The sequence below is a fragment of the Rattus norvegicus genome, chromosome 15, assembly GCF_036323735.1.
Source record: "Rattus norvegicus strain BN/NHsdMcwi chromosome 15, GRCr8, whole genome shotgun sequence".
Taxonomy (NCBI): Eukaryota; Metazoa; Chordata; class Mammalia; order Rodentia; family Muridae; genus Rattus; species Rattus norvegicus.
In genome coordinates, this window is record NC_086033.1 from 106,181,868 (window position 1) to 106,203,477 (window position 21,610).

The window sequence follows — 21,610 nt, forward strand, 5'->3', positions numbered from 1 at the left end:
CCTCTGAAGCAGAAATTCTTGCACCAAACTGTGCTTTCATTTCTTTCCCTACTTCTTCCTGTGTTTCTTTTTCTTTTTCCTCTTCCTTCCCTCCCTCCTGCCTCTATTGCATCAGAACCTTTGCCTTTTCTTCTTAGTAACTTTCTTTTTTTAAATATTTATTTTATCTGTATGTGTGTATGTCTGTGTATCATGTGTGTGTTGTAACCTTTAGATCGGAAGAGGGTATTGGATCCCTTGAAACTGAAGTTATAGACAGTTGTGAGTCCATGTGGGTGCTGGGAACTGAACCTGTATCCTCAGGAAGAGCAGTAAGTGCACTTATCTGGTAAGCTACCTTTCCAGCCCCTGTGGTTCTTTTTAAGCATCTAAAAGTGGGAAAGATTAACAAGAATAAGAGAGTCGTGGACTGGCATGTTCATGCTTGTTCTTCCAATACTGTCCCCAAATGCCTTCTTACATGGAACATTCCAGTGTAGACAGCAGACTTGTGTCATCACACATGATATTGTACTGTGCCTTTTCCCATGTAACTGCCATTTAGTTTAAAAGGTTTTAATGTAAAATTCCAACCTGAATCATGCTGTATCTTCTACATTGAAGATCTTTGGCAGATCTTTTATTTCTGAGGCTGCTGCTTTCTTCTTTGCACATGTATGTGTCTGTAGCATGTGCATGTGTATATTTTCACATACACATGCATGTCCAGGTATATACATGCATGCATTTGTGTGCATATGAGGAACTGAATTTGACATCAGGTGTTTCCTGCAGTCAATAACCACTTTATCAAGGCAGAGTCTCTTACTGGACCTAGAGCATGCAAGTTTTGGGCAGTCTAGCTAGCCAGCCTGCCGTGGAACCATGGCTCTGTCTTCTGAGTGGTGGGATGCCCCACCTGTGTGGCTTTTATGTGTGCTTTGGGATCTAAACTCAGGTCCTTATACCTGTGTACCAGGTGACATATTCACGGACACATCTCTCCAGTCCTTCAAAGATTACTTTCTAAGTTTAAAAACTACTTTTGAGGAATGCGGTCTAGGGATTGGAGACATGGCTCAGTCCATACAAGCATAGAGACTGGAGTTCAGTCCCTAGAACTCATATGAAAAAGCCAGGCATAGTAATATACCACAAGCTTATTAGCCCAGCTCTGAGGAAGCAGACACAGTGGATCCCTTGGGCTTGCTGACCAACTATCTTAGCCTACTCAGTGAGTTCCAGACCAATGAGAGACCTGGTCTCAAAATGTGAATGGTGCCTGAGGAGTAATATCTGAGATTCTTTGACACATGTGAACACATTCACACTCTTATAAATATGCATCTATCTATCTATCTATCTATCTATCTATCTATCTATCTATCTATCTATCTGCACTTGTACACACACATATATATGCATGTACACATGCATATATAACTATGACCATGATATAATCTGACATGCTTGCAATGTGAAAACTTAGTCCTCATTCTTAGTTATCAATGTCACAATTTTCTCTTTTAAATTAATTTTTTTCCATTTTAAATTCTGCCTTCCCTTTTCTTCTATTTACGTCTGAATTACTAGTTATTCTTGATGATTCTTATTGATAATTTAGCAGTCCTATTGGGTTTTAGTTCTTGTCTACATTGCAAGCGAAACTGTTTTCTGACAGTTGATGTTGTTGGGCAAATACTTTTACTAACTTTGGGGTAGTGTAACCCCACTTTTGCTTTTCTTTCTTTTTTTTTTAAAAGATATTATTTTATTGTATATGAGTACACTGTAGCTGCCTTCAGACACACCAGAAGAGGGCATCAGATCTCATTACAGATGGTTGTGAGCCACCATGTGGTTGCTGGGATTTGAACTCAGGACCTCAGGAAGAGCAGTTGGTGCTCTTAACCACTGAGCCATCTCTCCAGCCCTACTTTTGCTTTTCTTTGCATGTATATGTATGTGGTAAGTTAAACAGATGTCCATGAGAAAGTCTGTTAGATGGACATTTAGGGTTTTGTTTTGCAGCTTTTATAAATTATTTTGCTATCTTTGAGTTCCGGACCCCTTTTCTGAGTTTTTGAAACAGGGTCTCATTATGTAGTCCTGGCTGGCCCAGAACTCATTGTGTAGGCCAGGATGGTCTCAAATTCCCTGAAATTCACCTGCCTGTACCTCCCTAGTGCTAGAATTAAATGCCTGTGTGAACATGCCCCTCCAAGTTTTGGATTTCTACTCACATTTAATATCCCACATTGGCCTTCTTGTTAGGGACCTCAGGCTGCCAATGCAAAGTGCCATTGGCTAGATGGCTTAACCAATGAACAGTAGTTTCTTACAGTCCTGGAGGCTGAGTGCCCAAGACCAGGGTGTCAGTAGGGTTAGTCTCTTTGGGGACACCTCTTTTCTTGGCTTACAGAAAGATGTATGTCTGTACATGGCCATGCATTATGTTGCGTGTCTGTGCCAGTCTCTTCTTATTAGGGCCCTGGGCATACTGGAGTAGGGCCCACCCTAATGACCTCATTTAAGATAGTCACTTCATTGAAGGCCCAGTCTCATTCTGAGGTAGCAAGGGTTAGAACATCAAGATAGGGTGTGTGAGGAAAAGATACACTGTAGCCCCAGCAGTACTGTCTTCCTGAATTTATCTGTTAATTCTCAACAGGAAGACTCCCCGACAAAAACTAAGCTTCTGCAGCTTTTCTTGAATGTAGCTATTATTTTCAAGGTGTGTTTGCAGGAGTCATGTGCTGAGGTCTCTTAGTGTGCTTTCTATCCTTCATTCCTATAGATCAAAAGTCTTATAACTTTGGGTCTTTATTTTGAAATCCCATATTCCCAAGAGGGAGGCCTTCAGAATTTTAATAGGCACATGTTCTAGACACTTTGCTATGGCTTCCAGGACTGTCAGAAACTGTTTGTTAGTTAAGTCACATGTGCCCATTAGATCCTGTTCTAGATAGCAAGCCTTTCTGAATTCAGAGAGCAGAACCAAAAATAAAGGCATCTGTTATCCTTCTAGGTGAGAACAATAGCAAGGGAAGAGACAGAGACTTACAGTACCAAGCACCATGATGAAACCCTGTTTTATAGGGGAGGACAGTTCCCTCCTATTTTAGCGGGTAATCCTGTCCAACTTTATGATATTCATATCCTGTTCAAGGTAGGGCTGTCTCCAACATATTCAGCTTCAGAGAGAACTTTCATAGACCATGTCTACCTGATACCTATCTAGTTACACTTGGTATATTCAGCAAAGGTACCATGTAAGATGTGTTAATCTAAAATGGTATTATTTAGAGATTTGAAATTTGTACCATATGCCTTTCTTCACAGGTGTCTCCTTTGGGAGTGTTGATTAAGGTTTGAATAGGTGTGTTCTTATGGAGGACTTGCAAATTTTTTTACATGTCATTCATGATTATGAGTGCTGGACTATACGCTTTGGGTCATGGAAGTTTCTGTTTCGACTAAGTATAATCTCAGATCACTAGCTGCCAAACATTTGTAGTCAAATATCCCTCCCTTCAAGCAGCATGGACTCCTTTCCATCTGTGAGCATGAGAGGCTCTGTACCCCATGATTGCTGATAGGGTTGTGTTGAGATAGTACGTCCAGTGCTTTGACGCTCGCACTCACTGTGCTTCCTTTTGTTGTCAGTGAGGTAGCTCAAGGGAGATGCCCTGAAATTCTCTAAATATTTTATTTTAGCTGTCTTCTTATAGTTTCGACACTCACTGACTTGGCCATACTTTCTAGCTTCTGTTTAGTTCTATTCTCTCTGTATATTTACTTTCTATACAATACTTTTGAAATACTGGTCATACAAAGAGAAAATTGAGTGTTTCACTTAATTAAAATTTATTTTGAACAAGGTTATGCAAACTGTGCTTTGTCACACAGTAGGTTTACATCTTACAGTTAAGAATAGTCAGGGGTGCTGAGACGCTTTGTTCACATGGAATTGGTGTTGAACATTAATTAGCAGAGGGCTTTGATTTGTTTCTTATAGAATATTGTTTCTAACACATCACAATTTGATTTAAAATGTATATGCATTAAACTGTGTAATAAGTTCTTTATTTAGTGTCACATTTATTTTACAAAGGGTAGATGCTTATTTTAGCAATGATTTGTCATTAAAATTATGTCAAAATGTCTTAAAATGTTGTAGAAACTGTAAACAAACTCGTAACACACACAGAGCTAATTATGGATGCCATCTGCTTATTTTTACCAAGCCTTTTTTTTTTTTTTAAAGACCACGGCATTGTCTGGTTATGATAAGCTTCAAGATTATTGTAATGACTAAGCCCTGTCCTTCAATTAGTGCAGCTGAAGCTAGAAGATGATTCATTTGTTCAGTGACCTTTTCCTATGTCCATATATGAAATGTGACATGTTGCGATACAGAAATTACTGTGACATACACCTAGAACTGAATTTCTAAAAGGAAAAGCAATGGTATCAAAGCAGTAGCTATGGTTAAAGATTTTAAGAACTCTTAAGAACTTATTTGAGATTTTAGGTCAAAGATTACACGTTCTTTTTCCGTGCTTTAAATGGCCTTATTTGAACCCACGTGTAAGGATTTCTGTGTGAACAGTCAATCAAATTATAATGATGTCTATCGTTCATGTGGCTGTATGTCAGTTGCGTGTTTTTGCACATATGTATCCCATGTGTTGGTGTGGAAGGCCAGGTACTCCCCTGGCACCATCAGCTGAAGTAGTTCTCAGCAGTCTGCTGAGAAAGCAGAGTGCTCCCCTCACCCTGGTCTGCTATTGTGCATGCTAAGCACTGCCAGGTCTGTCTGGAGGGAAGGCAACCTGAAGGCTCCATCTGCTGTTTCCTGCCATGCTGCACTGATGCAAGATTACGCTAATCTTGCTTCTTGTCAGGACAGGTTAGTGAAAGCATGCAAGTGGGCACGATTCAGACTGGCTGAGGGCTTGAGAACACCAGCAGTCTCCCCACAGATGCGGCAGCAAGTGTAGCAGAAGGATGGGTATCAGCCACGTTGAGAGCTGCAGAAAGAGAAACATAAAGTTAAGCCATTAGATGTGGGGCCACAAATTAATCAAAATTGGGAGAAGTAACAGAGAGGCTTACTCATACTCCCAGGGTGATTCTGACCTTCATCTGTGTGCAGTTGTGTTTATTCTTTCATTTTATGTACTTCGCTTAAGAGTTTTAGTCGGGTGTTACTAAAGGTCAAGTCAATTCACTCGACTCTGAAACCGTGAATTTCCTTGTTGATGTCCATTTATTTGCCTTTTTCTTCACCTATTAACTGGCAATCTTGGCCTTACAGGTTGAACATCCTGTCACAGAGTGCATTACTGGCCTGGACTTAGTCCAAGAAATGATCCTGGTTGCTAAGGGTTACCCACTCAGGCACAAGCAAGAGGATATTCCCATCAGTGGCTGGGCAGTTGAATGTCGGGTTTATGCTGAGGTAAAATGCATTCTGATGGTAGGTGGGGGGTGGGGCGGGGTTATGTCCAAGTTGGAACAGCCAGTGTGGCTAAACTGCAGATAGAATAAGGCTTTGATAACCCGTAGTCAAAGCAGAAAAACTCTAGGTCATTTACAACAATTAAAAACAGGATGGAGTTAAGTAATTCTTGTGTTTTCTGAGTGGGGAAGTTAGTAGCAATGTGCTGGGAACCAGCAGAGCCTCAGCTGGATGTTCTTGACTTTGCCCTTTATGATTCCATGGACGGGCTCAAAACTGTAATGCCTTTCGTAAAACTTGCACTCTTGGTTCATAATTTTAATTATGGGTTTTGCTGAAGTCTTAGTCCGACAGTTCATACAAATCCTGTAACTTCTATGTCGCTTCTGAAGATGTTTTTTTCAGGTGATAGAACATTTGTGCAATCTTTCAGATGCAAAACAGTATTATTACTGTAAAGCAGTGAGTCTCCAAGAGCTGTGAATTGCTCTGAAATTTATAGATAACTCAACCCGTGCACTGTCCCATGCTATGGCTCCTGGTCATGTATGAAGTGGAGACTCACACTTCCCAGCTCTGCTTTTATGACGTTTACAAGTAGAACATGTACATGTATAGAAGCATGCATGGCTTTCTGAGTCTTTGCTAGAAGACTTTTCCCAGCTTTGCCATATGTGAGCTGTTTGGAGAAGTAAGAAAAACGAATCTCTCTGCCGTATTGTGTTTGTTGTTCTGAACTTATGCTGGGTTTGATGGAGAGTCTAGGTCATTTTATTTTTTGCCCAAGGCATTGTAAGAAATTTTAGAAAAAGTTGGAATTTTACCAACTTCAATAAAGTACTATGGAGGTCAGGCTAAACTCTTCTTGTGGCTCTGTTTGATTTCTAAATATACTTGGAAGTTGTCTTGAGGATGAGACAATTGTACTCTGGAATCTGTCATTTGGTAAATACCGTATGTTAAAACAGACCTATAAATACTCTTTATTGTTGTTAACCTTCCTTGTGCTGGTTTATGTTTCAAAGCCTGTGCTTCCCTTCCTTTGAACCTCCAGGACCCCTACAAGTCTTTCGGTTTACCGTCTATTGGGAGACTGTCTCAGTACCAAGAGCCTATACATCTACCTGGTGTAAGTCATTAACTGTGATCCCAACTGAGGGGCTCAGCCCTTGATTTATGCCACACTTTTATGTTAGAGAATGTGAACACCAAAGGGTGTAAATTGAGGGACAAGGGAAATTCATGGGGAGTCATTTTTTGTGTTAGAAAATATTTTTTGTACTTTATGGTATTTAGAAACATCAGAATCCACTCAACAGGGTAAGTTCACCCACATCTAAGCATAGAAATGATAGTTTATACTGCAAAAGATCATAGCATCCTAAGAATGGGAATTGGCTTTTTGTGTTTAAAAATGTAATCTTTTTTTTTAAAAACAAAAATCTAATCTAGCCCCACGTTGTAGTCAGAGGCCAAGAAATTCAAGCACCAAGTGAACTCTGAGCAAGACTGTTAGGGGAACAAAGTGCCTCATTTTGTGTGGTATCACCAACTTTGAGAAAATAGTGACCAGCATTCATTTTATTCCATGGTTCATCTGTTCTTGTCCTTTTAAAGCAATTCGATTGCATCAGAAGAACAAGAGGGGACCCTTTCTCTTACTCAAGGTATTGAGTGCACGTATAGATGGCATTATGTTAGCCGTGAAAAGGCTGTGCCTTCTGTGAACAGGATTATTCAGCTTGATGGCTGCTAAGATGGTGAAAGATTACAGGAAGAATTCTGAATTTGAAGATGTTATTGGATATATGTTTTATTTCACTTTTAAACTGTTTTTGCCCATGTGCTTTCTAAAGGGACTTGACCCTTTCTAGGCCTGGAGACTCCATGCTGTGTTCAAAGCCTGGAGGCAGAAAAAAATTATAAAGATTGAACAGGCGTTCTGTGATGCTAGATAGCACATGAGAGCAAGTGTCATAGGGACATATCTAAACACTTTTTTAATCAAACAAAAAGTCTTAAATAAGAAGCCGTAATGATTACTCTAGTTGTTAGAAGTTTCCACCATGTTGTAATAGCTCACAGGATGTCAAACATTTTGCCCTCTCAAGTTTTTGCAATTTGCAATTTTCAAACGTGAGACCTGTTGAAAGCCCAAGTGATAATGGACAAACTCTACCCCCTACAGTCTTTGTCCCACCAAATCTTTCTTCAATTAATGCTGCAGCAGGAGTTTTATGTAATAACATTTGCAGTTGTGATCCAGCCATAGAAAGAAAAAACAATTAAAATGCCTTAAATGTTCTGCTTACTGCTGTTATTTGCGTGTGTGAATGTTGCATGTCAGCTAAATGGACCAAGGAATAGATAAAGGGGTTGGGGGCAGGAGAGTGCGCACTAAGCTTTGTCTATCATTATTGCTGGGAGCAATCAAATAGATGTCAGCAGGACAGTAGACGCGTTGACAGCTGTAATTATGTATCTCCATGGTGATCACTTTTGGCCTGTCATGGAGGCCCACGAGCCCCCTCCCTTCGACACATTTAATCATATTGGGTTGTCACTTGTCAGGTAGACACGGTGGGCCGGGAGCTGTGCTGAGGGGAGGAGACACGGTGGGGCCGGGAGCTGTGCTGAGGGGAGGAGACACGGTGGGGCCGGGAGCTGTGCTGAGGGAGGGAGAGAAGAATTGATAATGAAAGCTGGGAGTCGCCTCATAGTTTCCAGAGTCCACTTTTTGGCTGCACAGGCAATTTTAATTGTTCTGGAGGTATCTGGAGGCTGACTTGAGCCTCACACTTGGGATGCATGGGCATTTTCAGTGTGGTCCTCTTTCTCCCTCACTGTATGAAAACTAGATGTATCAGTTTCACAGGGAAGCTAGCTTTGGATCTTGGGTTTTTTGGTCAAAAGAAAGAGCAAATATTTCAGAGTTAACTTCTGATTTCACACCTTTCACGCACATCATTAAGGCTGAAACATGCTTGTGGGGCAGAGATGAGGCTGTTCCTCGGAGTCTTTGATCTTCCAAGTTTGAGAATTTATTTTCAGATCACACTGGTGGTGTGCTTAGAGCTCCATTTGATTTCATTCTTGAAGTAGCCAGTGATAGTTACATGGGCTTTGTATGCATGGAGGAATGGGCTCCAAATTTGGTTTTTAATTAATTGTTAGGAGTAAATTATGTAGTTGGCTATTACTTGGAAAAATGAATATAAGCAGTGAATTAAAAGTTGTTTTTTTTTCTTTCTTTTTTTTTTTTTTTTGCTTTACACAGTTTCTTTAGAAATGTTGATCTGCCTGTGTGTGCTGATTGTATATGATATGCTTTGATTTGACCCTGTGTGTTTAAGGTGATATGTTTATGTAATTATTTTAGCAAACAACAAAGACAGCCCTACCTAGCTAGCTACCTCTGATAGTTTACTTAGCCTTTAGAATAGCATTCTTTAAGACAGCGAGAGCTGCCTTATGAACTGCAGGGGGATAGAATAATATTCCTTATTTCCTGTACTATTTTACTAGTGGGTTGGATATCAGCTATGCCACAGATGGCTGGATGTACTGATAGCCAGGGCTTCCGATCTGCAGCAATTCCAGCAATAAACAGGCTTTGGCAATGCGCTCTGGGTATAAAGCTGACACTGTGGTCAGAGTAGTTCTGCCTTCTTGGCACCAGAACTGAGTTAACCAAGTTACCAGCAGCCATTTATTTGTGAGAGAAGAAGATACACTGTCGCTTTTCAGCTTTCACAGCTGCCCTGCAAATCCCCCACTCCTTTTTTTATAGAATAAATTTTATAGACTTTATGACTGGAAGAATTTTATTTTTCAGTAAATCAAGGCTGCACACATCTTTTATGAATGTGGAGTGGCTTTCAGTTTAGGACCTTCATGTAGGAACTTGGGTTACATGGGCCCAAGTTGTTGCTTGTGCTGCACATACAGAAATAAATGTTCCCTGGGCTTGTTACAAGCTTCTCCTTAAAACCGTACAAAGAGGAGAGTAGTGTAGTTTTCACTTACCTTCTGATGTCATGTAATAAAGCCATCACCCATTCTCACGTGGATATTCTAGACAAGAGGTTTTACATTTGGTCCCTTGATAATTGCCTAAATTAAAATATTAAAGGCCTACCAGCCGCTGTGTTGACCTTTTCTGTCTTGCCACAAACAGTTGAGCTGCTATTTACTGGAAAGCCTCCTTCACAAAGGTGTCAGAGCCCTGAGCTTCCTCTCTTCTATTTCACCCCTAAAATGCTGGCATCGTCCTGCTGTTCTAGAACCTTCCATTAAATTCCTCCATCCTTAAGCCCTAAGATACGCCTGTCAGTCTTAAATATTTTGACCAGCTTCTAAATACTTCAGATTCCAAAACTTGATCACAATAATTTAATCAATGCTCTGTCCTTGGCAGATGCTCATTCAAAGTTTTACATGGCTAACCTCTGCGCTGTACTGCGGGTATCAAGCTGGGAGAGGAAAACAAGGATCACTGATGCACTAACTCACTCACTGGCTGGTTAACAGCAACCAGCGGCTTCAAAAGGACATTTTGAACCTGTGCCGGTTCTGCCCAAGATGAAAAGTGCAGAATCCGAACTCTTAATTGGAGCTTGTATCTTCACAGAGCAGCGTCCCGGGGAAAGCTGTGTAAACACAAAGGCCTCTCAGGCTTAACAGTAACAGAAAACAGCGTTCACAGCCGAAGGGCTGGGGGAAAAGGCAAAGTGTTGCAGATACAAAAGCCTGTCCAGTTTGTGTAGCTCAGAGGCCCTGTGAGGAGGAGGACGTCTGGCCAGGGCCAACCCAGGGCTCTGAGGGGGCGGGGGCTCTAGAGGGCGTCATCCCAACAGGCTGCAGGTGCACCCTAGGGCGGGGTATGAAGCCTACCTCTTCTCTCTCTCTCTCTCTCTCTCTCTCTCTCTCTCTCTCTCTCTCTCTCTCTCCCCCTCTCTCTCCCCCCCTCTCTCTTCTCTCTCTCTCTCTCCTTTCTCTCTCTCTCTCTCTCTCTCTCTCTCTTTTTGTGAAAGAACAAAAATTATAAGCTGTATGGCATATTAAAGATCAAAGATCAGCCTCTCATTATGTGTCTGGGTTGTTTTCCGTTTTCCAGAGGCAGGGATGTTAAGATTGAAACTTTATTATCCATTTTCTCCATGGAAAAACATGTTGTGGTTAAATAAAACAAATCTTCCCAATATGAAGTTATGCACCCTTTCTTTTCTTCCTCTTAGGTCCGAGTTGACAGTGGCATCCAACCAGGAAGTGACATCAGCATCTATTATGACCCTATGATTTCAAAAGTTAGTTCCATTTGTGAAACAGTATACATTTAATTAAGGAATTGAAAGTTGAGCCTGTCTGTCTGTCTCTCTCTTTCTGTTTCTTTCTTCCCATTCCCTCCCTCCTCCTTCCCTTCCTTCCTCCCTCCCCCCTCCCCTTCCTCCCTCCCTCCCTGTCTTCCTCCCTCCCTTCCTTTAATTCACTGTACATCCTGATCACAGCCTTTTTCTTAACAATGTACTCTAATTAAACAAACCAGTAAGCAGTATGCGTGTCAGGAGCTGTGGAGAAATATATATTGTTAAGAGTACTTTTGCCCTTTGAAGATTTTCTAATCTACAACTTGAGTGGATTTCATTTTTCTTGTTTACACTATGGCTGGAGCCTAGAGCCTGGTGCATCTCAGGCAGGGACCGCAACACTGAGCCACCACTCAATCCAGTTAACTTTTATAGAAACGTACAATAGAATTTGTCCCATGTGTCCTTTTAAACTTTAAGTTTTCAGGGTAAAGTTGAAAATCATGAGTCTCTAAAATATTAAGACCTCATAAATTGTAAAATGTTGCAATAGATAAACTGCAGGTTTGTTTTTTTTTTTTTTAAATGCCTTGTCTCTGAAATAGTAGCTTTGTCTCAAGGACCAATTAGCTTCAAGTTTTCTTTTAGTTTTGTGCTGAAGATGAAACAGGAATCCTGCAAGTTTGTACAGGGCTCTGCTGTGACCCATATCCTAGTGTCCTGAGTATTCTCGGATGTGGCTGTAGCTGCAGAAACACACCATTTTAATCTTTGTAGTTTTTTTCACTTAAGTTTTTACCCTTAATATTTTTAAAATAAACCTTAGATGTTTTTCTTATTAGAGAAACACAATATAAAAGTAGAAATACATAAAATATTACAAATTGATTTTCAAATTAACTGTTTCTTTTTTAGACGACTGGACATCTGTCTAGAAAGATGCCCTGTGTGTTTTTCAGTTGGCTCATATGTGTAAAACTTACTTACTTATTTTTCTGAGTGTGATTTTTCACTATGCAGTTGGTTGACCTGGAACTTGCTTTGTAGACTGGGCTGGTCTCAGATTCACAGATAGGTGTCTGCTTCTGCCTCCCAAATGCTAGCTTTAGAGGTGTGTGCTACTAGGTGACAAACTGGTTTTGTATTGAAGAACTTGTAAATTTACTAAAATAATTAGAACCTACACTTTAATGATATGCATCAGAAAAATATTTGATATATTGTCAAATTCTTTTAGATTTATAGAGATTATATATAAAAGGATACTGCAGGCAAAGTCGTCTTTGATTTAGCCAGCACCTTTAGTTTTTGTGTTATGTTCTGATTGACCCAGTAATTTTAAGGACAGTCTAGATTTTTCTTTCACTTTCTTACTGGCTCTTTTGCAACTTACAAAAGTTTTAGCTATTTAGGAAATCAAACTTGGAAGCAGAGAAAACCAGGGAAGTTAGAAACATTGTCCCCAGCCCTACATGACGCCATGTGCTGGTGTGCTGTACCACATGCTGACATGCTGTCCTATGTCTGGTTTTCTGTGCCACATGCTGGAGTGCTATGTCAAGTGCTGGTGTGCTGTACCACGTGCTGGTGCTGTGGCAGTTCCTCAGGCTCTGCTCTCTCCTCTCCTTAATCTTTCTCCTGTGCTTGTTTATTATCAAGTGACCAACCTGTTTGTTTTGTTCTGAAGTCTTTCTCTCCTGTGACAATGACTTGTAAGAGGAATGTCTGAGATAGGTTGGTTCTCACTTGTTTATTTAAAGGAATCTTATTGACTTATTTTATACTAAAATAATTGGACCACTATGAAAATTGAAAGGACATATTGGGGAATGTGGTAGGAAGTATTAAACTTGCTAGGCCTGGTCACTGGGTACATGGCTGGCTTTACAGACCATTCTGTCTGTTTGCTTGTAGCTAGTCACATATGGATCTGACAGAGCAGAAGCCCTGAAGAGGATGGAAGATGCATTGGACAGTTATGTTATCCGGGGTAAGACTGCATGCTTACCTTTCTGTTGCTGTTTGACCCTCTGCAGGCTAACCTGTGGCATCTTGCACTGTACATGATATGAGGGACTGGGAAGAGTCATCATTCCGCATGGGGAGAATGAGTCTGCTATGTCACTGAGCTTTAGGGGTGGGAGGTAGCACTTACAGATGTGTGGAGATGGACCTTGGCCTTACAGCTGATGACTCTGGGGTCTGGGAACATCTATTGGCTCTGCTCAGAGAAGGCGGTAGATGGTTTGTGAGTGCAGTTGTCACCTGAGGGTCTGTCCCTGGTTCTCATACAAGCCTTCTGAGTGCAGTGGTGACTGAATCAGAAGCTACTCTTGCACTGGAGTCTGCAAAGTGTGGTATTCTTACCCACTTTGAAGAGTAAATTATATACAAAGTGTAAGTACCAACTTTGCTATCAGATTCAGTTGAACATAATTTTGAATGGCCAGTGGAGGTTCAAGAACATCCTCTAGGCAAGGTTGGCTACCGGGCCATTTTGTGCTCTGCTCTTCCAGAGAACTGAAATTTGGTTCTATCGTCCACATTGGTTGGCTCACAACTACCATGAACGACTCTGGTGATCTGACATCCTCTTCTTGCCTCTGTGGGCACACACATACATTTGTACATACAGATATACAAACAAAGATACAGGACTGGCAGGAGGTGGTGGGGGGTGGGAAACAAGTGAATGGAGTGACTTTGGATGTAACTGTTTTTGAATATTGGACTAATTGGTGTTTGGGGTTGAACACTTAAAATGGACCCCTAACAACTAATGGGACATCCTTCAGATGAGCGCCGTAATCATGCTGAAGGCTGAGGGTGGAGAGAACCAATCCAAATAACTCAACTGTGTTAACTGTGATATCCCCAGGCTACGGAGAAAATATGTCTAAATAAATATTAAACTCTAGTTAGTAGGTTTATTTTTCATAGTTGATGAGTTAGCAGGTCTGAAACCAATTTATGTATATTCTGGAACTAAGGAAATAAATACATGTATTGTGGATAATAAGAACCAAGTTTCCCTCTGTCAGAAAGGCAGTGACAGATGTGGGAATGAATGCCTGGGGGTGGTGGAATGAACCCTGTGTATGGTATGAGGTTGAGTTAGGAGGTATCCATGAGAACTCTTGAGCTTTAATATAGACTAACGGCTATGTAAAGGTGTGTGTGTGTGCGCGTGCGTGCGTGCATGTGCACGAATTTATGTATACACACACATGCTCATTCTCTAGGTGAAGGTTCTGAATTTTGGCAGTATTGACATTTGGAGGCCAGCAATTGTAGGATAGGATGTTAGTTCTGAGATGTGTATTCTTGTCCACATGTTTGGCTACTGTCCACTCAGTTTACTAAGTGTGTTCAGCCTTGGTTCCAGGAGAAACGTAAGATGAGCCTGACCTGCCTGTGTAAGAAAGCAGAGCTGTGCTGAACAGGAACCTCAGGTCAGGCTCAATTCACGCCTGTCATCCCAGCACATCCTGGAGTCCACTTACGTAATAGGCTGAGGCAGGAGGATTGGTGTGACAGTTTTGCCACAGTGTAACACCCTGTGCAAACTTTAAAACAAACAAAGGAAAAGCTCAAGAGGTTATCTGTTAGGAAGACACAGGATCTGCTTGAAGAGGTCCCCACTGGTCACACTGGGAGACTGGGAGACTGCAGCTCAGTAAGTCTCATAAGTGAAAGAGACGGCATATCCTCTAGATAGACTTTGATCCAATACATGTAGAAAAAGTATTATGCCGAGAACATAAACTATAAAAAAGTCAGTAGATGCTGAAGTTAATGGAGAAATTGGAGGAACAGCATAGTTTGTTGGTGTCCCTTTGTAATATACTTGATAAGTACCATGGGAACTGCTTCAAACTAGCAATGTAACCAAACAGCATGGATTGCCACTGTTGATGTGGTACCCTGTGTCTGTGCCTATTGTGATCATTTCCCCCTTCCTCGCTCTTCACACACACACACACACACACACACACACACACACACACACACACACTGAAAATGGGTAACTTGAATATAATCATGAGGATTATATTAGGCATACCAACTTGAAAGACAATCTACAAAATAAGCGGCTTGTGATCTTTAGAGGTGTCAAGGTCAATAAGCACAAGGAGAAGCTGGTAGCTTCTAGATCAAAGGAAGCCAGAGGGCCTGAGACTGCTCAGTACAACAGGATTCTGCACTCGATCCTGGGCCAGGACAAAAAAAGGCTTTTCTTTATAGTTAAAAGCCATCAATGAGGCAAGTGGAGAAATTTGAATCAAGTTTGAATCTTGAGTTGTAATCGCAAAAGAGACTTATCTTCCTCTTAGGAAATGTACAGGAAGATAGTTAGAGGCTATTCTGTCTTCAATTTACATCCAGGTTACATTCAAAATGACTTGTGTGGTCTGTGGTCTATACATACAGAGAATCAAGCACAGACGTGCTAAGCTGCTCCCAGATTCAGAGCCTGGGTCAAGGTGAACGGTAATTATCTATATTAGTTTTACCGACTTTCTAAGATTCTGAAATTATTACAGAATAGGGTTTTTTCTTTTAAATTGTCTCCTTTCCCACCATTGTCTTTGATGTTTATTTTTTCATCTGGTGAATTTAAATGGACAGATGATTTTAAAGCTTTTGTAAAGGGCAAGAAAGGAAAAGAAATTTGCTGTATTGTAAGTAACTGCTTCATTGGTCAAATGTGGACATCCCCCCCCTCCCCAATTACTTGTGAGCTTTCGTAAAAGAAAAACTCCAGAGAAACTTTAGTGTTTCTATACTCTAAAAACTTTAAAGAAACTTTAGAGCATAGTATACCTACATTAAACTTAATATCCAAGTCCCCATGAAAGAAGCAGTGGCCTCAGCCTGTGTTTGATCCTGGTGGAGTGCACAGCTAGTGTCTGGCCTGCTGTTTTGGAACCAGCAGGCAGTCAGAAGGCTGCTCCAGGGGCCTCCCTCTGTGTCCTGATCATGATTTCCCATGCAGATGGGACCTGGTGAACTCTGGCACAGGTCACCCCAATTCCCAATCTAAAACTCTCAGTCATAATTTTTACAAGTATGTGATTAATAACATTACGGAGGCTGTAAACTCTCAAAGAATACTCTGCTGTCTGCTCACTGTTTACACAGGGACTCACTCCAAGGCATTGTCTTTTTCTGGGTCTTGGGAGGAATGTAACCCAAGTGCACAGTGGTTCCTCTTATCTGCACTATTCCTTCCATCTACTGTCTTAGCTCCATGTGTATGGAGCAGTTTCCTGATTATTACTGACTTTGCCTGAGAAGTAGTTTCTGGGCATTAGTTCTTGGAACAGCTTGTTGTGTTAATAGCCATACATGAAAAAAAAAAGGGTTATTTTCCTGTGTACTTTACAGAAGGAAAACAGGTAATAGTTTGATTTCACATGGTAGTATGTAGTTTGTTATTCAGAGAACTTTAAGGACAAATGTATTTGAGTTTTAATTTTTTTCTTGAAACTTTGTAAAATCTAAGGTTTTTCATGTTGTATTTACTATATAATTAAAGGTTAAAAAAATTCTTTAATGGAACGGGAACAGCCTAGATGTTCATCAGTAGATGAATGTATGCTTGAAGTGTGATACATATAGACATAACACAATTTTACTATGCTGTAAAGAAAGATTAATTATGAAAAATTTAGGGAAATGGATGGAGTTGGAAAGAATTATATTGAGGAGGTGACCCAGATCCAGATAAACACCAGCCCTATCTTCTTGTTTATGTATGTGTTTGTAAACATGTGTAAATGTGGACGAAGGCAGAGAGGAGAGCAAGAGAGTGTAAAGAGAAGCTCTGAGGTGACGGGGCAGGGTATAAAGGACCCATGTGACAGGGAAACAGAAAGGAGACTGGCATAGTGGGGAAGGAGGAGGCGCCAGGCCAGTCAGCTGTGAAGTACATTGTAAGGCTGTTAGATCATCTAATACTTTGTGTGTTAGACGCTCATTCATGTGTTTGGCTCTGTTGTTTGATATCCTAGATGTAAGAAATACTTGTTCACAGTCCTTTTGGGTTACCTTTCCTAACGCCACTACCCTTTTTCAACTGTGAATGTGGAATGAAATGCTAATATATCATTCATTCATTCATCCTGCTACTTACATTCATTTCAGTATTTTAGATATCAGTATCAGAAAGTAACTTTATCTTGTCCAAATTATCGTAAACTGCGTATTTAAGCCATGTTATATTTACTGACAGCAGGTCTGTGCTAGCTCTTCGGGCCTCAGCAGTGTAGGGGGCTGAAAAGCCTGGACTAGATTGTAAAAGGAAACTCAGTTAAGCTAAATGTGACATATTGCATATGTAGGAGCAATAATCATAGAAGTTAGACTGCCTCACTTAACTTATCTACTATTTCGGTGGCCACTTGGAAAGAGTGTCTTGTGAAAGGACAAATTGAGTTGTTACTTTTCATGTAAGAACAATTACTTTTCTCTCTTTGAATTAAATCACCACTGTACTTCATATTATAAATTTGTTCCCTCCCAGCGGTTATCATTTCTTGTGCACTTTGGGTATTGTAATGCCACTGTGTGCAGTGTGCAGTGCTGATCTGTGCTGTAGTCCCCGTGGCAGTGTGCAGTGCTGATCTGTGCTGTAGTCCCCGTGGCAGTGTGCAGTGCTGATCTGTGCTGTAGTCCCCGTGGCAGTGTGCAGTGCTGATCTGTGCTGTAGTCCCCGTGGCAGTGTGCAGTGCTGATCTGTGCTGTAGTCCCCGTGGCAGTGTGCTGTGCTGATCTGTGCTGTAGTCCCCGTGGCAGTGTGCAGTGCTGATCTGTGCTGTAGTCCCAGTGGCAGTGTGCAGTGCTGATCTGTGCTGTAGTCCCTGTGGCAGTGTGCAGTGCTGATCTGTGCTGTAGTCCCCATGGCAGTGTGCAGTGCTGATCTGTGCTGTAGTCCCTGTGGCAGTGTGCAGTGCTGATCTGTGCTGTAGTCCCCGTGGCAGTGTGCAGTGCTGATCTGTGCTGTAGTCCCCGTGGCAGTGTGCAGTGCTGATCTGTGCTGTAGTCCCCGTGGCAGTGTGCAGTGCTGATCTGTGCTGTAGTCCCAGTGGCAGTGTGCAGTGCTGATCTGTGCTGTAGTCCCCGTGGCAGTGTGCAGTGCTGATCTGTGCTGTAGTCCCAGTGGCAGTGTGCAGTGCTGATCTGTGCTGTAGTCCCAGTGGCAGTGTGCAGTGCTGATCTGTGCTGTAGTCCCTGTGGCAGTGTGCAGTGCTGATCTGTGCTGTAGTCCCCGTGGCAGTGTGCAGTGCTGATCTGTGCTGTAGTCCCAGTGGCAGTGTGCAGTGCTGATCTGTGCTGTAGTCCCTGTGGCAGTGTGCAGTGCTGATCTGTGCTGTAGTCCCCGTGGCAGTGTGCAGTGCTGATCTGTGCTGTAGTCCCTGTGGCAGTGTGCAGTGCTGATTTCATCCTGCCTGGGCCTGCTGTTCCAGTTGTTCTTGATTCCTTCTCTTGATGGCCCTGGAAGGGCTTGAGTCCACCTTACTTACTGTCCACTGTGCATGTAATAGACTGGGCATCATACAGACAGCACCAGCCTGTCTTCTCATAGACATCTGCCTTGCTCAAAGTGAAGCGAGTGTTCGTTCTCCTAAGCTCTCCATGTCAGTTGAGGCACCTTCTGTTGCATTGTAGAACCCAAGATTAGGACATTCTTGACTCAGGTCCTGCGCTTGGCATCAGCTAAGCCACACAGCCTGTGGCTAAATCCTTTACTTCTCTCAAGCTCCACTTCTTTTCTCCATGGACGCTCTCGGCCAGTTGCTGGGTACCACAGCCTGGGCAGTTTACATTGTACAGTTGTGAAGGATGTGTTTTGCTGTCTTCATCTTACCCCTGTGCAGTCTCCTGCCTCAGAACGCATGAACCTACTTCTCTTTGCCTTGCTTCTCATCAGCATTCTCATTGTTCTAGAGGGAGAGTGACTTTTTCTTGTGCCTTGCTGTGCCTTGAATGTAACATTAGACTTTGAGCTGCATCAGCTGTGTTTGCTCCCCATCTCCAGCCAGCATTCCCTCCTGGCTGGCCTCTCCACACAAATGCACACTGGCAACCATTTGCTTTGTATACAGTGAACTTCTCCGATTTAAAAAAATGCATTTATTTTTATGTGTATGATGGTTTTGCTTGTGTGTGTGTGTGTGTGTGTGTGTGTGTGTGTGTGTGTGTGTGTGTGTGTATGTATGTGCACCATGCATGTGCCTGGCACCTATGGAGTTCAGAAGAGGTTTCCTGGAACTGGAGTTTTAAGTGTTTGTGAGCTGCCATGTAGGTGGGTACTGGGAACTGACCTCTGGGTCTTCTGCAAGAACAACAACTACTCCTCACTTCAGTCATCTCTCCAGCCTTGTCAAAATTCTCACACAGGTGAAATTTCTTCTCCTATGCAGATCTCAGGTTCCTATCCTGATATGGTGCTCCACGTTTCTCTTCTGAGCCCTGCTGGGCTTGTTTCCTGAGCACAGATGTTTCTCTGGCAGATGAGATCCTTCCTCAAGTGCTTTGACTTCGTCCACCTGTAATACATGATCTAGTTGCTGATCCCTTTCATGTCATCACCATTTTCAAGAAACTTTTAAAAATTCTTGCCCTTTGGTTTGTCTAAGTATCTTAGCAAATGCTTCATCTTTGTAAATGAATGTCACCTTGTGTCCAGCGATTTTTTTAGGCCATCAGAGGTTTGTAGACCTTCTGTTACCTCAGTAATGAAACTTTTTTTTTTGCTGTTGTTTTGTTTTTAATTAAAAGTTTTTATATGTGTGTAATATACCCATGCTTCAGGCATACAATTGTTTCTGGGTATTCTCAGCCCTTGGAAGCAGTAATTTTTGGCTAGAAGCTAAATTTTTGCCATGGGCGTGCATTTCTCACAGATATTTAACACAAAGGTCATGAATTATATAATCCTCTAAATAGGATAAATCCATCTATGGAATTTTTGTATAAAGGAATAACATTATGACTAGAATTCTGGAGCTTGATGTAAATGTTTGAAGTAGGTGGGATAGCTTGAGAATTGGATTTTATCCAGTTGAGATATAAGCATATTTGGGAACAGAGATGGTCATATGTTTACGTAGGTTGTTAATGTGGTCTAGAATAAAGAGATGCATAAAAAGTGCTTGAAAGGATATAGTAAATTGTTAATATTGATTAGCCTAGGGATGGATATTCATTTTGAAAGATAAACCCATGTCCCCATATGTAAGCCTCAAGTTCATGGTAACCTGCTGTAAGCAAGGTATCTAGAAACCATAGTATGGAAAATATGGAAATGTACAAATGTACTTGGTTTTGATGCAATTAGTCTGTTGATCCTTCCAGATAGTGAGGTCATGTAAGGGGATAAGCATGCACACGCAGGTAGACAGACAAGCAGACTAGGGGTTGGTCTGCTTCATTTACATTGCTAAAGTGAAGTTCTTGCCACATCCAGAAGCCCCTAAGAGGAGGAAATAAAAGAAAGGTGTTGAGCACATCAATTCAACTTGCATTCTCTGTTTGGGAATTAGTCATCTGCCTCGCTGCAGGAAGGGTGGGGAATGGATCTGATTGATTGGGTGGCTTCTTTTTGTTTTTTGTTTTTGTTTTTTCTAAATGATTTCATTAGGTAAGGAGAGACTAGTAATTGGGGTTTTCTTAGACAAAGGGAGGGAAAGAGGAGAGAGGAGAGGGAGGGGGAAAGAGAGAAGGGGTAGAAGGGAGAGAATGTAAGTCATAGGTCTATGTTGGTATTTTTCTTAGTGGCTCTACATCTTAGTTTTTGAGACAGTGTCTCACTAACCTGGAGCTCACTAATTTGACTAGACTGCCTGACCAGCAAACTCCAAGGATCCTCCTGTCTCTGCCTACCCAACACTGGCATCCCAGGCGTACACAGTCTTACTTACTCCCATTTGTCACAGGGGAGTGAAACAGAGTCTTTGTGCTCGTATGACAAGCACTTTATCAATTCTCCAATTCAGTCTGAAATTCTGCTTATAGGTGTTACACACAACATCCCACTGCTTCGGGAGGTGATAATCAACACGCGTTTTGTGAAAGGGGACATCAGCACTAAGTTTCTCTCTGATGTGTATCCTGATGGCTTCAAAGGTATGTATATGTATGTGCTGAGCTATTTAGTTCTCAGACATCGGTTGAGTTACATCAGGCTAATTTTATTCTTATTTGTAACACACAACTTTTCTATTATGAGTGAAGGTCCTTTGGCTTCTGTTCTTTTTACTGTATTACATTTTTGAAATATTCTTGACCATTAACATTCATGTTTTTGAGTATGCATGGGCAATTTATGAAGGTAACGACTTTTAGCTTTTCTCTTAAAAGCAAAACAACAAAAAAGTATGAGTGTGTAGGGTGTACTCATGTAGTCTAGGAGTGTTCCAGCTATGCTGCATTTGAAGCTCAGAGAATAGTCTCTCAGGTAACAGCTTTAAATGGACGTTGGATGAAGAAAAGTCCTCGCGTTAACTTTAACACTGACAACTTGTCAGTGAGTGTTTCCAAGTTTCAGGAGATTTTTTTTTTTAAATCAAGCTGGAGATAGAGCACTGAAGACCTGGTCAGCATCAGAAGAAACCAGTGATTTACTTGGGATTCTAGGAGTATCTAGACATGAGTCCCTAGTGAGCTGGGATACAAAGGCTGATTCTTAGATTCCAAGTATTTTAGGGTTGGGTGTACATTAGCAGTCCTTGCTGAGCATGTGTGAAGCCCTAGGTTTTGATCCCTAACACCATCACATTAAATATAAACAAAGCAACACACATGCTGTAGTACAGAAAGTGACTAACAGTCAGCTTAGCATCATGGAGTTGACTGC

General features: G+C 41.6%; 1 protein-coding gene across 7 annotated transcripts in view; it reads left to right on the top strand.

The window, feature by feature from the left end:
• Positions 1-21,610, top strand: part of Pcca (propionyl-CoA carboxylase subunit alpha) — a 340,323-nt gene that overhangs the window by 147,282 nt on the left and 171,431 nt on the right. For 5 of the 7 annotated variants that reach the window (XM_063274647.1, XM_063274650.1, XM_039093664.2 and 2 more), the window contains 5 exons: positions 5,300-5,443; positions 6,498-6,572; positions 10,681-10,749; positions 12,664-12,739; positions 20,770-20,880. In XM_063274647.1, coding sequence (XP_063130717.1) covers positions 5,300-5,443; positions 6,498-6,572; positions 10,681-10,749; positions 12,664-12,739; positions 20,770-20,880 — 475 coding nt within the window. The remainder of the gene's footprint in view (positions 1-5,299; positions 5,444-6,497; positions 6,573-10,680; positions 10,750-12,663; positions 12,740-20,769; positions 20,881-21,610) is intronic. The other 2 variants (XM_063274648.1, XM_063274649.1) reach the window with 1 other exon arrangement.